The sequence below is a fragment of the Elephas maximus genome, chromosome 1 (assembly GCF_024166365.1).
Source record: "Elephas maximus indicus isolate mEleMax1 chromosome 1, mEleMax1 primary haplotype, whole genome shotgun sequence".
Classification (NCBI taxonomy): domain Eukaryota; kingdom Metazoa; phylum Chordata; class Mammalia; order Proboscidea; family Elephantidae; genus Elephas; species Elephas maximus.
The window spans coordinates 58,043,514-58,061,165 of record NC_064819.1 but is presented as its reverse complement, the minus strand read 5'-3'; the positions used below and the strand labels follow the sequence as shown (position 1 = coordinate 58,061,165).

General features: G+C 38.1%; 1 protein-coding gene across 1 annotated transcript in view; it reads left to right on the top strand.

Moving 5' to 3' along the window:
- Positions 1-17,652, top strand: part of RANBP9 (RAN binding protein 9) — a 134,482-nt gene that overhangs the window by 75,721 nt on the left and 41,109 nt on the right. Inside the window, exons 3-5 of the mRNA XM_049883989.1 lie at positions 3,402-3,454; positions 4,207-4,374; positions 9,402-9,424. Of these exons, the coding sequence (XP_049739946.1) occupies positions 3,402-3,454; positions 4,207-4,374; positions 9,402-9,424 (244 nt within the window). The remainder of the gene's footprint in view (positions 1-3,401; positions 3,455-4,206; positions 4,375-9,401; positions 9,425-17,652) is intronic.

Genomic DNA, 17,652 nt, shown 5'->3' with positions numbered 1-17,652 from the left:
TGCATGGTTTCTGCTGAGTAGTCCGAGCTTATTCTTTTTGACTCTCCTTTCTAGGTGACTTTTCCTTTATCCCTAGTCACTCTTAAAGTTCTCTCTTTATCTTTGGTTTTGGCAAGTTTGATTATAATATGTCTTGGTGACTTGCTTTTAAAATCTACCATATGTGGAGTTTGATGAGCATCTTGGATTGATATCTTCTCGTCTTTCACGACTTCAGGGAAGTTTTCTGCCAACAAGTCTTCAACAATTCTCTCTGTATTTTTTGTTATCCCTCCGTGTTCTGGCACTCCAATCACTCATAGGTTATTTCTCTTGATAGAGTCCCACATGATTCTTGAGGTTTCTTCATTTTTTAAAATTCTTTTATCTGATATTTCTTCAAATATATTAGTACCAAGTGTTATATCTTCAATCTCACTAATTCTGGCTTCCACTTACCCAGTTCTGCCCCTCTGACTTTCTACTGAGTTGTCTAATTCTGCAATTTTATTGTTAATCATCTGAATTTCTGATTGCTGTCTCTCTGGATTCTTGCAGCTTATTAAATTTTTCATTATGTTCTTGAGTAACCTTTTTAATTTCTTCAACTGCTTTAGCTGTGTGTTCCTTGGCTTTTTGTGCTTTTTGCCTGATCTCCTTCCTGATGTTTTGAAGAGTTCTGTATATTAATCTTTTTTATTCTACAGCTGGTAATTAAAGGGAGGCACCTTCATCCAGAAGATCCCTTTTATCTTTGTTTTGAGAGCTTGTTGCAGTGATCATGGTGTGTTTCTTTATGTCATTTGATATTGACTGTTGTCTCTGAGCCATCTGGAAGTTAGCGTATTAGTTTATGTTTGCTTACTGTGTCGTAGCTTCTTGCTTTGTTTTGTTTTGATATGCCCAGATAGGCTGCTTGAGTGATCTAGCTTGATTATTTTCACCTTTGTAGCTCTACCATCCTGTCACCAGATGGCTAGAGCTGTTATCAGGTATACCAGCCTAGGAGTCTGTTCGCTTTTCTTATATCAATTCAGCTCAGGTGTCTAGGTAGTTGGTCATCAAGTGTGTGGTACAGGCTCTGTCTCAAGAGTCTTAGAGGGGCAGGGGTGATTGGTGTAGGTACCGGTATCTGGTTGCAGCAGAGGGTCACGCTCTGAACAAGGCAGGGGGCTGACAACCATCCCCCAAATGCCTGTGAGGAAAGTGCATCCCTGTTACCTAGAATGCACAGGTGGGTGGGTTCTGCAGACAGACCGTTTGCACCCAGTGCTTTTGGTTGTCAGGACTGGGAGGTACCAGTTATCCTTGTACCCTTTTTGCAGGTGTCTAGGTGATGTGGGTGGAGCCACCAGTCCTTAGGCCCCTGATGTGGGTAGGTGAGGACCCTGTTTAATAGGCAAATCCGTGTCAAACATCAAATAGCCACCTCTCCACTGCACAGCTAAAACAGTTGCAGTCTGCCAACAAGGGTCTGTTCTCCTGAAATAGGTCCACACAGGTCCATGAAGGCGGGAAAGTTATTCAAAGTCCACACACCACTTACGCCTCGACAGTATCCCCATCTGTCCTGGCTGCCGAGGTTAGTGGAGCTGGCAGATGACCTTTTCCCCCAGTTGTGAATGTATTCCTTTTCCAAGGCTGGGAGAATGGCTCCGGATGCTCAGCAAGACCTATCTCTGGCCCAGGGGTATCGATAGCCCCTGAAGCTGACTCGGGGACTGTGGGTATGCTAAAACAAACTCAAGTACATAGCTTTTACCGAGAGCGCCATTCTTCTCTGGTTCCGGAGTTGTGAATAGGCTGTGCGGCTTGCTGTCTATCCTTGAGGAAACTGTGCCCGGAACGCTACTGCCAGCCCTGCCACGGTCACTCCAGGACATGGTGCCCGAAGGTTTCTGGCGATTCAGGTCCAGTAACTCCTCTCTGCTTCTAAACCATCTCTCCCTCCCCCTGCTGCTCAGTCCGTTTTCTAACTTTGCCTTTGATGTTCAGGGCACCTAGCTTGTCATAAATATAATCGTTTCACTTGTTTTTTCGGGTCTTTGTTGTAAGAGGGATCACCAGAAGCATCTGACTGCTCCACCATCTTGGCCTCACCCCCCTTTTAACATTTTTTAAGTGTACAACTAATTACTTTCCCCATGTTGTGTGATCAGCGCTACTATCTATTTCTAAGACTTTTTCATTACCCCAAGTAGAATCATAAACATTAACTCCCTATTTCCCCTCCCAGCAGCCCCTGCTAACCTCTGACCTACTTTCTGTCTCTATGTATTTGCCTTTTGTAGATGTTTCATATAAATGGGATCGTACAGTATTTGTCCTTCTGTGTCAGCATACGGTTTCAAGGCTTATCCATGTCATAGCGTGTATCAGACCTTCATTTCTTTTTGTGGCTGAGTAAATATTCCATTTTATGGATATACCACGTTTTGTTTATCTTTGTACGTATTGATGATCGTTTGGGTTGTTTCCAGCTTTTGGCTGTTATGAATAATGCTGGGATGAACATTGGTGTATAAGTATCTGTTTGATTTCCTGCTTTCAGGACTTTTGACTCTGTACCTCAGAGTGGAATTGCTGAATCATATGCTGATTCTGTGTTTAAGGTTTGCCTAAGGTTAATCAGCCTTGAAAACCCTGTGGAACAGTTCTACTCTGAGACCAAAATTTTGAGAATTTCTGGTAATGAGTTTTATAAAAAATTACTGATTTGATATAATGGTCAGATAAATTTTAATGTTCATTTTTCTGTATTTCAATTTTTTTATTTTAAATTTCCCCAATTCCATAAATTAATAATCAGGAGTCCCATGTTTAGGTTGATTTTGTCAATTTGCCAGAACACTTTTAGAAAACCAGTAAATAGAATCCTTAAGGTACACATTTCTTAGTATAGTTTTATTATATTGGATGTTTTTGTATGAATTGGAAGTTTATCCCAAATGTGAATCCATGCCCGTTTTTTGATCCAAAACCCACTGCCGTTGAGTTGATTCCAACTCATAGCGACCCTATATAGCCTCTTTTTTTTTCCACTGTGTCCTCTTGTAAATGAAGCTTGTTTCTTATTTAACGTTTATCTTCCACAACTTCTGTCCTTTTCGTGCGAAGGACATTTTAATGCCTAAATACTCACCTGTAACTAAGTTGGAAAGGTTTTCATAGGTGTTGGTGGAGTCCATAATTATTACTAATGTTTTGAGCGTTATGAATACTATAGGAATGTACTGTGAATCTGGGTTTTATTGGTGATTAATAGTTCCCTTTGTTGCTATACAATGAAGTATAATAACTTTTGTAGCTACCCTGTTGGTTTTGGCTTGGGCTTGGTTCTGCTAATGTTTGATAATTTACGTATAAGAATATAGTAACCTGCTTTTCTTTTTTTTTTTTTTCTCTCGCTCTCTTTTTAACAGTTACATGGGAATTGGTCTTTCTGCTCAAGGTGTGAACATGAATAGACTACCAGGTATATTTGTAATTGAATTATAGTATTATAGTCTTAATAGCTAGCTCATTCTGGTTAATAATTTGAAATAATAATTTGAAATCGTGTACTGTATTGATTGTCTGTATTTTTGATCACCTGTGAGTTTTAAGTGGAAGCTGAGTGGTTTTTAAAAATATTAATAAATTTAAATTTTATGCTATTCAGCAAAACTTAAAACATATACCATGAATTTTTTGTGGTTGTTGTATTTTTGTTTCTTTGTTTTGTTTCTTCGTATTTTAACTTCTAGTAAATACGAGTTTTATATTTGGATCGTAACCTTGAAAACTTGCAATGATTGAATAGGATGTAATCTGTTTTACATTAAAATGTGTTTTTTTTTTCTTCTTCGTCTTTTGCGTGTGTGTGTGTTCTTACAAAACTCAAAGCAAAATTCCTTTTTCCTTTGGTATATTTGCAAAAGAATATGCATGGAAAACTTGGTCTCGGTGGATGTTGCATTTATATTTATTCTTTATTAAACGGTTATCCGTGTTTAATATGTTTTGTGTCCTTTGTAGGGAATTTATTTTCTTTAATGTTGTAACCAGTATTTTAATATAGAAAAATTATCTAGCATAATTTTTGGAGAATTTAAATATACATTTGGAATTTTTATCTTTGTACTATCTGTTATACTATTCTGTCTTATCTGTCATAATCTTAATGAATAGATCCTGTACAGAGGAACCTTATTTTTCTTTGTAAGTATACTGGAAATTTCTTTTTAGGTTGGGATAAACATTCATATGGTTACCATGGGGATGATGGACATTCATTTTGTTCTTCTGGAACGGGACAACCTTATGGACCAACTTTTACGACTGGTGATGTCATTGGTTGTTGTGTTAACCTTATCAACAATACCTGCTTCTACACCAAGAATGGACATAGTTTAGGTACTGAGATCATATATTGCATGTGCTATAACAAGATACGTGGTTATTATACTTAGAGCATTGTAATTACATTTATTATGATTCTCTATAGTGAGATGTCTCTGGAAATGGTTTCTTTGTTCTTTCCAGCTATAAATCGAGGAACAGGTGAAAATTTGTATTCTGTGAAGGCTACTTTGTATCACATGGATAGGAATAACTACAGAAGTAATTCCCAGACCCAGCTGTTCTAGTAATAGAAATGCTAAGAGTTTTGTGCTTTGCTTTGAACAAAACACTTCACAGTATGATTCAGTTTTCCAAGTAACAAGTGCTAAGAAAAGAGGACTGTCAATTCTTAGGATAATGTGCGGAGCAATAACAAAGAGAGGGAAAGCTTGATGCTGCCAACCAGATGAAGAGCAATGACATACTAAAAGGCATTGGTAAAGAAGTGACTAAGTTCTGTGAAAGGGAGCAGAAATGAAACAAGCAAATAGTAACCACAAAACTAAGGAAAAAAAAGCAGGGGGGTTAATAAGAGGTACAGAGATTAATGAAAACTTGAAGGTAAGAGTGACAGGAAATTAGGATTTTTAGTTGAAAATGCACCAGTTGCACTTCAAATTTAAAATTGTGTATGGTCATCGTAGTTTCTTACAAGTTTTTTTTGGGTTTGAGGTTTTTTTTTGTTTTTTGTATTTCAGAAAGTACAAAGGACAGCAAAACTGATAACCTTAAACAAACAAAAGTTTCACATTATCTTTCACTGTTTGAAAAATCCTTGATTCACAAGAAATTATTTCTAATGGGATGAAGTGAAAGGAGGCTAAAACTAAGTATCTCCAGAAGGCAGAAACTCCAGTTTGTTTATAAATAGTATTTAAAAATTAGACTGTAAATAGTATGCTTAGACATAATACATGTTCTTTAATATAACACAAATTATATTGAATTTCGGTCATTCATAGAAAATTCTAATTTCTGGCTGTATTGGTAATCCTTATTCTTTTTTCACCTCTCAACACACTCAGTATATAAAACTGTGTAAATCTGTTTGATAGGCTAAGATTTATATTCAGTTTAAACTTTTACTTCTGATTATTCATTTTGATCCCTAAGTTCTGCTTTATTATCTTAAAGGTTGTCTCAGATCCACAAAAATACTTCTCTTCTTGTCCATAGCAGAATTCTCATTAAGGACTCCCAGAAAATAATGTGTGTGTTGTGATGGGACTGTTGCAGCCAGTTGGTCTAGGAGGATATAGCCCTTTAGTTGTTTGTTGTTAGTAGTCTGGCTCTGCCTTGTCCAAGCCGGTAACTGAGGTAGTCTTAGTTGGTTTGGCTGCTTAAGATATTTAAGATCTTAATAAAACTAGGAGAAGTCTGCTTTTAGTTATGACCTTTTATTTAAAAATGTAGAAGACATTTTTAACCCTATTAGTTCTCTTTATAGCTTTTCACACTTTCCAGGAAAAAAAAAATTATTTTAGGAGATAGGGAGATCATAGGTGATACAATTTTATTTTTTTCCTACTAGATTTTCATAAACATTTAAATTGAATTTTTATCTTGAATAAGAAAGCTTTTTTTAAAATATGAGAATGCTTCCTAAGAAAAGGGTATGTAATGATGGATTGTTCAAATTTTAAGTAAATTTGAAATGCTTGACATTTATAAATTTAATAAATATTTATTGAGCACATAGAGAGGGCTTATAACAGTGGTTAAGAAGGGTTCTTTAGTCAGGCTTACCTGAGTTTAACCCTAGTTTTGGCCATGTGACCTTAAGATACTTAACATTTCTGTGCCTTACTTGTTTTCAATTTGTGAAATAGGATCACTACCATACCTGCCTCGTAACATTGTTAGAGTAACTAAAACGATCATGCCGAATTCTTAGATCATTGCCTGGCACATAGTGAGCGCTCACTAAGTATTATTTATCATCGTTTGCCAGGTACTGCACTGGGTGCGTAGAGATACAGTGGGAAAACATCGGTGAGCAGAAATTATTCCTCTAGAGCAAGGGTCAACAAACTGTGGCCCATGCACCGAATCCAGTCTGCTGCCTGTATTTTTGAATAAAGTTTTATTGGACTCTTGCCGTACTCATTCCTTTATGTATTGTCTTTGGCTTCTTTCCCATTGCAGTGGCCAAGTTGGATATGTAGTTGCAGCAGAGACCGTCTGGCCTGCACCAACTAAAATATGGCTCTTCACAGAAAATACTAGCTGACCTCTGGTCCAAAAAAAAAAAAAAAAAAAAAAATTCTGCCGTCTAAGAGATAAACTGCCATTCAGTTACTATTTCCTTGTACCTCACAAAGCAGAAAAGCTGTATCCAAAGCTGATACATCTTTAGCTTTTATCACATATTTTTCAAAGTATACATTTATTCATCACATAAAGAAATGGAAAGGTTGTATTTGACAAAATAATTAAGGGAAAAACATTTTAATACATACATGGGTTAACTTAATTTAAAATATTTTGACTTTGTTTTCTTGAATATATTTATCAATTGAGTACCTTTCAAAAAGTCTCTTGACTAACTCAAGAATTAAGAAATTTAGAAGATCATTTTCTATGTAAAATTTAAATAATTATACCAGCCTGTTAAAGTGGAATTTTTTTGTGGTCTGAATGTGTATAGGTTGAGGTATATTTGGCAGTGTTCAAAAATCTTAATCTGTGGCATTAATTTGTATTTGTTGTTAAGAGTATTTGATAAAATGAGGATTTCAGTAATTACTGGCAAAAACAAATTTTTGCTAAAGCAGAATGTAGATTTAAACAGTGTGCACAATGCAGGAGATAGACATCTTTGAGAAAAGTAATTGATTAGGCTGCCATTTTAAGAAAAATGGTATAAGTCTGCATTATAATATTTTGTTAAAATATTTTCTTTATTGTTTTCTGTATGTGTTTTCATTTTCTGGAATTTTAAGAGTTTTCATATTTGTTTATCTCACACTCACTTTGCCTTCTCATGAAGTAAAAGTTACCAGAATGTTTTATGTGGAGAAAACCTGCCAGCTTTCCTTTCCTTTGGATAAGCCAGCCTAAATTTACTAGTTTTTTAAAGTCATAAAAATAAGACTTGACTAAATACAAAGTGCTATTTGCACCTATTTAATTTAAAAAATATAGAGTTTATATTCAGCTAACCTTTTAACTTTATTATTTTAATAGAATCAGATAGGTCTGTTTTCTGTTGATACAGCACAAACATAGAGGCATAGAGTCTCAAGTGGGAAGAGGCCATGAAAATTATTGCTGTTGTTAGGTGGTGTTCAGTCAGTTCCAACTCATAGCGACCCTATGTACGAGAGAATGAAACACCGCAAAGATGGTTTAGCAGAAATGTCCTCGTTTTACGGGTGTCAGTCAAGACTGTAGAAAGAGTGATGCTCGTGTGGTTTTTGCTTGTTTCGTTTTAGTGTTTGTTTAGACTGGGAGATTGAGATTATTTATTATCTGATTTTGAGCTAAGTAATACATTTGAATATTTGAAAGGAGTTTATTAGGTCATCACTTTGGGATGCCATTAGACTTACTCCAGTGATGTTGACACTACTGCAGTGTATTTGGAACATAGTTGTTGTTAGGTGCTGTCGAGTTGATTTCAACCAATAATGATCCCAAGTGACAGAGTGGAACTGCCCCATAGTTTTCTAGGCTGTAATCTTTATGGGAGCAGATCACCAGGTCGTTCTCCTGCGGAGCTGCTCGATGGGTTCAAAATACCAACCTTTTGGTTAACAGCCGAGTATGCTTAACTTTTGCACCACCAGGGCTTCTATTTGGAACATCACTGTGTTGAAGTTACTGTCGGAGGAGCTTCAAATGAAATTGTCAGCTGTGTAATCTTTATTCTTTGAAGGAAGAATTGATTTTTTCCCCCAGAGTATCCAACAGTTTTTTCAAGAACGTACTTTTATTTTTTAAAAGAAATGAAAATACTGTAGTTTTCCTTTGTTCACCTTTTAATACACAATATCCCTCTGTTTCTTTCCCCTCAAAACTATTTAAAGCTAAATAAGATTAAGCAATGAGGCTGGATAAAGGAGCTTGGTGGTCAAAAATCAAATGGGACTATTTGCAAAACCTTTTTTTATATAGTCACTAATGTAGTTTTGTAAATACATGTAAAGCCACTTCAAAAAGAATGTAGGCAATGATAACCCAGTGCCCTCGAGTCAACTGCAACTCATAGCGACCCTACAGGACGGAGTAGAACTGCCCCATAGAGTTTCCAAGGAGCGCCTGGCAGATTCGAACTGCCGACCCTTTGCTTAGCAGCCGTAGCACTTAACCACAACGCCACCAGGGTTTCCCAGAAATGAAAGTGGTGTATAACTCAACAGAGAATCCTGATGGAGCAGGAGAAAAGTGGGATACAGGCCTCAAATTCTAGTAAAAAGACCAGACTTAATGGTCTGACTGAGACTGGAGGAACCCCAGAGGTCATGGCCACTGGACTCTCTGGTAGCCCGAAACTAAAACCATTCTCGAAGCCAGCTCTTCAGACAAAGATTAGACTGGACTATAAGACATAAAATGATACTAGTGAGGAGTGTGGTTCTTAGCTCAAATAGACACATGAGACTATGTGGACAGCCCGTCTGGAGGCGAGATGAGAAGGCAGAAGGGGACAGGAGCTGGTTGAATGGACGTGGGAAATAGAGGGCGGAGAGAAGGAGTGTGCTGTCACATTGTAGGGAGAGCAACTAGGGTCACATAACAATGTGTGTATACATTTTTGTATGAGAAACTGACTTGAATTGTAAGCTTTCACTTAAAGAACAACTAAAAAAAAAAGTTTTGTATGACCACCAACACTGATGATCTCGAAGAGACAGCATTTGCTCAGACGTACATTAGTGCTATTGAGAAAAAAGCCAGTGTTGTTATTTTGTATTTAAGGTTTTTTATTTTTATCTTCCTTTGCCAATCTTTTCCTTCCTTTTGATTAGAAATTCATCTTCTCACCATAGCCTGCCTTTGAAAAACAGCTTCTAATACAGGTTTTTTTTTCCCCCCAGGTATTGCTTTCACCGACCTACCGGTAAGATATAATTTATCTTAAAAGCAGTTTTGCATTTCTAGTTAAAAAATAGTATAAGGAAATTAATATTAAACATGTATAGAAAGTTAAGAATGTGGTGCTATTGGCAGTTATGAAGTTTAATGCCTTGTGTAGAATCGAGGTCTCTCTGGCCACCCATTGTTATGGACCTTCAGAAATTAAACTTGGAATTACAGTGGAATCAGTTGTACAAGAGAATTTTGTTGTTGTTAAAAAGGAGTCATTTCTAAAATACACTTTTTAATATCACTGTGCATTCATTCAGTAAGTGTTTATTTGGTGTCATTGGCCTTTTCATCAAAGGTGTGCACAACAGTTATTTATTCATTCAGCATATATTGAGGGCCTACTGTGTGGCTGGCTCTGTGCTTGGGATACAAGATTGAACTAAAAAGATGGAGATCTCTGTGCTTTTGGAGTTTGTAGTATTCAAACTAGTGGGGGGACTGGACAATAAGTAATACATTAAAAACAAGCAAATTATAACATATATCAAAAGATTTTAAGTACTATGGAAAGAGAAAAAATAGAGTACAAGAGTGCCAGAGGCAAGACAGATTTGTATATACATTGTTTGCCAATGCTCATGGTGAGACTTGAGCAAAGATTTTTGAAGGAGTGAAGAAATTAGCCATATGTAGAGGAAGAATGCCCAGGCAGAGGGAACAATTAGAGCAAGGGTCCTACAGCAGGAATATACCTGACTTGTTTGAAGAATAGCATGAAGTGTGGCTAAAGAGGAGTGAGTGAGGCAGAGATGAGTAGGAGATGAGTCAGAGATATGAGTGGGGGTGGGGGTGCTAGAGCATCTAGACCTGATGGGCCATTGCAGGGATTTGGGTGTTTACTCTGAGTGAAATGCAAAGACATTGCAGTTTTCATTGTCATGATGGGACTTCACTTTTTCAAAGCTCACCGATGCTGGGTTGAAGAGTACACTGTAGGAGAGTAACGTAGAAGCCAGGAGACGTGTGAGGGACCCTTGCAGAAACTCAAGTGAGATATAACGATGACTTCATCGGTCGACATGTGAAAAGTCTGATTCTAGAAACCTTATTTATCAAATAAAGTCATTGTAATATGCATCATATTTAACACTAAGAAAAAAACTGTAACACAGTGCTTATCACTTTGAATTTTTATTTTATATTTACTGGGTGATCTCTTATGGTTAAACAGATTTTCCAAAATCACTATCACTTGTACACCTAGAAAGGATGAGATAAGCAATTGTTTAAGGTATTCCCCAGACTTTTTTGTATTCAGAGCCCAACCTTTTAAATCACTTTTTAGGGTCGCTGTCCATTTGTCCATGGTTTTCTACATGGTATTGTCTTCTGTGCCATCAAGAGCACCTGCGATGCAGTATTTCTTAAGAGTTCTCTATTATGTCTCTAGGATTTCTTCTAAGTTGTTGATCCCATTATGCACATTTGATGCTGTCACTTTTTAATATTACCAGAAAGTATTAACTGAAAATTTTCTGAGAACAACCAGGATTCTGTTATTTCTTTCTCAGTTGGTCCTTAAGTGGCTTGTTGACTAAAATATCTTAGAGGTTATAATTATTCAGCTACAGACATACCTCAGAGATATTGCAGGTTCAGTTCCAAACCACTGCAATAAAGTGAGTCACATGAATTCTCTGATCTCCCAGTGCACGTAAAGTTATGTTTACTATAATGTGGTCTGTTAAGCGTGCGATAGCATTATATCTAAAAAAAAAGTACGTACTTTTTTTTTTTTTTTACCTTAATTAAAAATAACTTTATTCCTAAAAAATGCTAACCATCATCTGACCCTTCATTGAGTCTTAATCTTTTTGCTGGGGCAGGGTTTTGCCTCAGTGATGATAGCTGCTGATTAATTCAGGGTGTTGGTTGCTGAAGGTTCAGTGGCTGTGTCAATTTCTTAAAATTAGTCGACAATGAAGTTTGCCACATCAGTTTACTCTTCACGAAAGGTTTCTCTGTAGCATGCAGTGCTGTTTCATAGCATTTTACCCACAGAACTTCTTTCAAAATTGAAATCCTCTCAAACCCTGCTGCTGGTTTCTCAACTAAGTTTATGTAATATTCTAAATCCTTTGTTATTTCAACAGTGCTGACAGCATCTTCACCAAGAGTAGATTTCATCTCAAGAAGCCACTTTCTTTGCCCATCCATAAGAAGCAACTCCTCATCCTTTAAAGTTTTGTCAGGACATTACAGCAGTTCACACACTTCTCATTCTAGTTTTCTTGCTTCTACCACCACATCTGCAGTTACTGCCTCCACTGAAGTCTTGAACTGTGAAAGTTGAAATCAACTTCTCCTGAACTCCTCTTGATATTTTGACTTCCTCCCATGAATCAGAAATGTTCTTAATGGCATCTAGAATGGTGAAACCTTTCCAGAAGGTTTTGAACTTACTTTGCCCAGTTCCATCAGAGGAATCACTATCTATAGCCTTATGAAATGTATTTCCTAAATAATAAGACTTGAAATTATTCCTTGATCCATGGGCTGCAGAATGAATGCTGTGTCAGCAGGCATGAAAACAACATTAATCTCCTTGTCTACCTCCATCAGAGCTCTTGGGTGACTAGGTGCATTGTCAGTGAGCAGTAATATTTTGAAAGGAATCTTTTTTTCTGAGCAATAGGTCTCAACAGTGGGCTTAAAATACTCAGTAAACCGTGTTGTGAACAGATGTGCTGTCATCCAGGCTTTGTTGTTCCATGTATTGAGCACAGGCGGAGTAGATTTAGTACAATTCTTAAGGGCCCCAGGATTTTCAGAATGGTAAATGAGCATTGGCTTCAGCTTAATGCCACCAGCTGCATTAGCCCCTAACGAGAGAGTCAGCCCGTCCTTTGAACCTTTGAAGCCAGACATTGACTTCTCCTCTCTGGCTGTGAAAGCCCTAGACGGCGTCTGCTTCCAGTGTGAGGCTGTTGCTCTACAGTGAAAACCTGTTGTTGAGTGCAGCCCCTTCCTCAGTTGTCTCAGCTAGGTCTTCTTCTGGATAGCTTGCTGCAGCTTCGACATCAGCACTTGCTGCTTCACCCTGCGCTTTATGTTATGGAGACGGCTTCTTTCTTTCAGCCTCTGCTAGCTTCAGACTCTTCTCCTGCAGCTTCATCTCTCTCAGCCTTCATAGAATTCAAGAGTTAGTGCCTTGCTCTGGGTTAGGCTTTGGCCTAAGGGAATGTTGTGGGTGGTTTGATCTCCTATCTAGACCACTAAAACTTTCTCCATACTAGCAATAAGATTGTTTCCCTTTCTTATCATTCGTTGTTGTTGTCAGGTGTCCTGGACTCCTTTCCAACTCACAGCGACCCTGTGCACAACAGAACCAAACACTGCCCGGTCCTGAGCCATCCTTACAATTATGTTATGCTTGAGCTCATTGTTGCAGCAACTGTGTCAATCCACCTCGTTCAGGGTCTTCCTCTTTTTTGATAATTCTCTACTTTACCAAGCACGATGTCCTTCTCCAGGGACTCATCCTTCCTGACAACATGTCCAAAGTATATAAGACACAGTCTCACCATCCTTGCTTCTAAGGAGCATTCTGGTTATAATCCTTCTAAGACAGATTTGTTCGTTCTTTTGGCAGTCCCTGGTATATTCAATATTCTTCACCAACGCCACAATTCAAAGTCTTCAGTTCTTCTTCGGTCTTCCTTATTCATTATCCAGCTTTCACATGCATATGATGCCATTGAAAATACCATGGCTTGGGCCAGGCCAACCTTAGTCTTCAAGGTGACATCTTTGCTCTTCAACACTTTGAAGAGGTCCTTTGCAGCAGATTTGCCCAATGCAATGTGTCTTTTGATTTCTTGACTGCTGCTTCCGTGGCTGTTGATTGTGGATCGAAGTAAAATGAAATCCTTGACAACTTCAATCTTTTCTCTGTTTATCATGATGTTGCTCATTGGTCCAGTAAATGAAGATTTTTGTTTTCTTTATGTTGAGGTGTAATCCATACTGAAGGCTGTGGTCTTTGATCTTCATCAGTAAGTGCTTCAAGTCCTCTTCACTTTCAGCAAGCAAGGTTGTGTCATCTGGATAACGCAGGCTGTTAATGAGTTCTTCTTCCAATCCTGATGCTCCATTCTTCTTAATATTGTCCAGCTTCTTGTATTATTTGCTCAGCATACAGACTGAATAAGTATGGTGAAAGGATACGACCCTGACGTACACCTTTCCTAACTTTAAACCACTCAGTGTCTCCCTGTTCTGTCCGAACAAGTGCGTCTTGATCTATGTACTGGTTCCTCATGAGCACAATTAAGTGTTCTGGAATTCCCATTCTTCGCAGTGTTATCCATAATTTGTTATGATCCACACAGTCGAATGCCTTTGCAGAGTCAATAAAACACAGGTAAACATCCTTCTGGTATTCTCTGCTTTCAGCCAGGATCCATCTGACATCAGCAATGATATAGCTCATTCCACATTCTCTTCTGAATCCAGCTTGAATTTCTGGCAGTTCCCTGTTGATATACTGCTGCAGCGGCTTTTGAATGATCTTCAGCAAAATTTTGCTTGTGTGTGGTATTAATGATATTGTTCAATAATCTCCACATTTGGTTGGATCACCTTTCTTGGGAATAGGCACAAATATGGATCTCTTCCAATTGGTTGGCCAGGTAGCTGTCTTCCAAATTTCCTGGCATAGATAAGTGAGCACTTCCAGTACTGCATCCGTTTGCTAAAACATCTCAATTGATATTCCATCCATTCCTGGAGCCTTGTTTTTTGCCAGTGCCTTCAGAGCAGCTTGGACTTCTTCCTTCAGTACCATCGATTCCTGATCATATGCCACCTCTTGAAATGGTTGAATATCGACTAATTCTTTTTGGTATAATGACTCTGTGTATTCCTTCCATCTTCTTTTGATGCTTCCTGCGTCGTTTAATATTTTCCCCATAGAATGCCTCACTATTGCAACTCGAGGCTTGAATTTTTTCTTCAGTCCTTTCAGCTTGAGAAAAGCCGAGCATGTTCTTCCCTTTTGGCTTTCCATCTCCAGCTCTTTGCACATGTCATTACAATACTTTACTTTGTCTTCTCGAGACGCCCTTTGAAATCTTCTGTTCAGTTCTTTTACTTCATGAATTCTTCCTTTTGCTTTAGCTGCTCGATGTTAGAGAGCAAGTTTCAGCGTCTCCTCTGACATCCATCGTGGTCTTTTCTTTCTTTCCTGTCTTTTCAGTGACCTCTTGCGTTCTTCATGTATGATGTCCTTGATGTCATTCCACAACTTGTCTGGTCGTTGGTCACTAGTGTCCAGTGCATCAAATCTGTTCTTCAGATGGTCTCTAAATTCAGATGGGATGTACTCAAGGTCATATTTTGGCTCTCATGGACTTGCTCTAATTTTCTTCAGTTTCAGCTTGAACTTGCATATGAGCAATTGATAGTCTGTTCCACAGTCAGCCCCTAGCCTTGTCCTGACTGATGATATTGAGCTTTTCCTTTGTCTCCTTCCACACATGTAGTAAATTTGATTTCTGTGTGTTCCATCTGGCAAAGTCCATGTGTATAGTTGCCATTTATGTTGGTGAAAGAAGGTTTTTGCAATGAAGAAGTCATTAGTCTTGCAAAATTCTATCGTTCAATCTCCGGCATTGTTTCAGTCACCAAGGCCATATTTTCCAACTACTGATCCTTCTTCTTTGTTTCCATCTTTCACATTCCAATCGCCAGTAATTATCAATGCACCTTGATTGCATGTTCAATCAATTTCAGATTGCAGCAGCTGATAAAAATCTTTTATTTCTTCATCTTTGGCCCTAGTGGTTGGTGTGTAAATTTGAATAATTGTCATATTAACTGATCTTGTAGGCGTATGAATATTATCCTATCACTGACAGCATTGTAGTTCAGGATAGATCTTGAAACATTCTTTTTGACGATGAATGCAACACCATTCCTGTTCAAGTTGTCATTCCCAGCATGGTAGACTATATGATTGTCTGATTCAAAATGGCTCACTAATGCCTAGGATATTGATGTTTATGTGTTCCATTTCATTTTTGACAATTTCCAGTTTTCCTAGATTCATACTTCATACATACCATGTTCCAATTATTGCTCGATGTTTGCAGCTGTTTCTTCTCATTTTGAGTCACACCACATCAGCAAATGAAGGTCCCAAAAGCTTGACTCCATCCATGTCATTAAGGTCAACTACTTTGAGGAGGCAGCTCTTCACCAGTCATCTTTATGAGTTCCTTCCAACCTGGGGGGCTCATTTTCCAGCACTATATCAGACAATGTTCCATTGCTATTCATAAGGTTTTCACTGGCTAATGCTTTTCAGAAGTAGACTGCCGAGTCCTTCTTCCTAGTCTATCTTAGTCTGGAAGCTCAGCTGAAACCTGTCCTCCGTGGGTGACCCTGCTGGTATCTGAATATCGGTGGCATAGCTTCCAGCATCACAGCAACACGCAAGCCCCCACAGTACAACAAAGTGACACTAACATTTGCGTGTTCCCTGAAATAACACTTTTAATTTCCTTCAGGACCTTTCCTTTGCACTTGCACTTGGCTAACTATTTGGTACAAGAGGGCTAGCTTTCAGCCTATCTTGACTTTTGACATACTTTCCTCAGTAAGCTTAATCATTCCAAGCTTTCGATTTAAAGTGAGAGGCGTGCAATTCTTCCTTTCACTTGAACACTTAGAGGACATTGCAGGGTTATTAATTGGCCTAATTTCAAAATTGTCTTGTCTCAGGGAATAGGGAGGTCTGAGGAAAGGGAAAGTGGTAGGGAAACGGCCAGTTGATAGAGCAGTCAGAACACACACAACATTTATCAGTTAAGTTTGCTGTCTTATATGGGCACTATTCATGCACCCCGAAACAATCACAATAGTAACATCAAAGATCACTGATCACAGATCACCATAACAGATATAATGATAATGAAAAAGTTTGAAATGTTGCGAGAATTGTCAAAATGTGACACACAGACACAGTGAGCACATGTTGTTGGAAAAATGGTGCCAATAGACTTGCTCAGTGCAGTGTTGTCACAAACCTTCAATTCGTAAAACAGACAGTATCTGGGAAGTGCGGTAAAGCAAAGTGCAATAAAATGAGGTATGCCCCTATTCCATGAGGACAAACAAGTCCCAGTGAGGTCATTTTTTTTAACAAATTCATGTATATGTAGGCAGTGATAGCTATATCATGACAGCTGCCTTGCCAATCATGATTGTAAGATGCATTCTCGTCACAGAGATGTTAGAAAGTGCATCTTTTGAGAGAGATGATGGAAGATACAGAGGTAGAGACTAGAAGTCTTATCTATAGATAACTGATATTCCAGAACAAAATTCTAGGAAAAAAAGAAGAAATCTAAGTTGTAATAGAAAATAACCTCGATAAGCCAAGGGAAATCTGGAATCTGCAGATTATAATTACTCACAGAGAAGCATTTTTGGAACAGGTGTTTATGTTTTTGAAAAAATATATGGTGATAGGATTTTATCTTATATTGTATACCGAAGTAAATTTGAGAAGGGTTGAAGGATTTTTCAAGCCTCGGGAGCTGATTCTTAGGACTGCTGTAACAGAAATACTACAAGTGGGTGGCTTTAGAGAATTAAAATGTATTTTCTTGCAGTTCAGGAGGCCAGAAGTCCAAATTCAGGGTGTCACTCTAAGGGAAGGCTCTCCCTCTGTTCACTGTGGAGAAAAATGCTTGACCCAGGTTCTCTAGCACCACTTTTCCTTAGTTCCTTGGTGATTTCCATGTGACATCTGTCTTTCCCCGACTTGTGCTTATTTGTCTGTATGACTGATGTGTTCTTTTTATATCTCAAACATGGTTAAGTTTAAGATACACCTTACAGTGATATGGTCTCATTAACATAACAAATAAACCCAAATGGGATTATATCCACAAGTATAAGGGTTAAGATTCCAACACATATTTTGAGAGGGCACAATTCAGTCATAACATTCCACTCTTTGATCCCCCAAAATTCATGTCCTTCCCATGTGCAAAACCACATTCAGCCTATCACATTTTCCCAAAAGCCTCACACCATTCTAGAATCAACTCTTAAGTTGAAAACCTGATCTGAATCATCTAAATGAAGCATGACAACTCTGGCTGTGTTCCATCCTGGGACAAAATTCCTTTTTATCTGTGGACTGTGAAAACGAGAATACTCGTTATTTGTTTCCAAAGTGCAGTAGTCGAA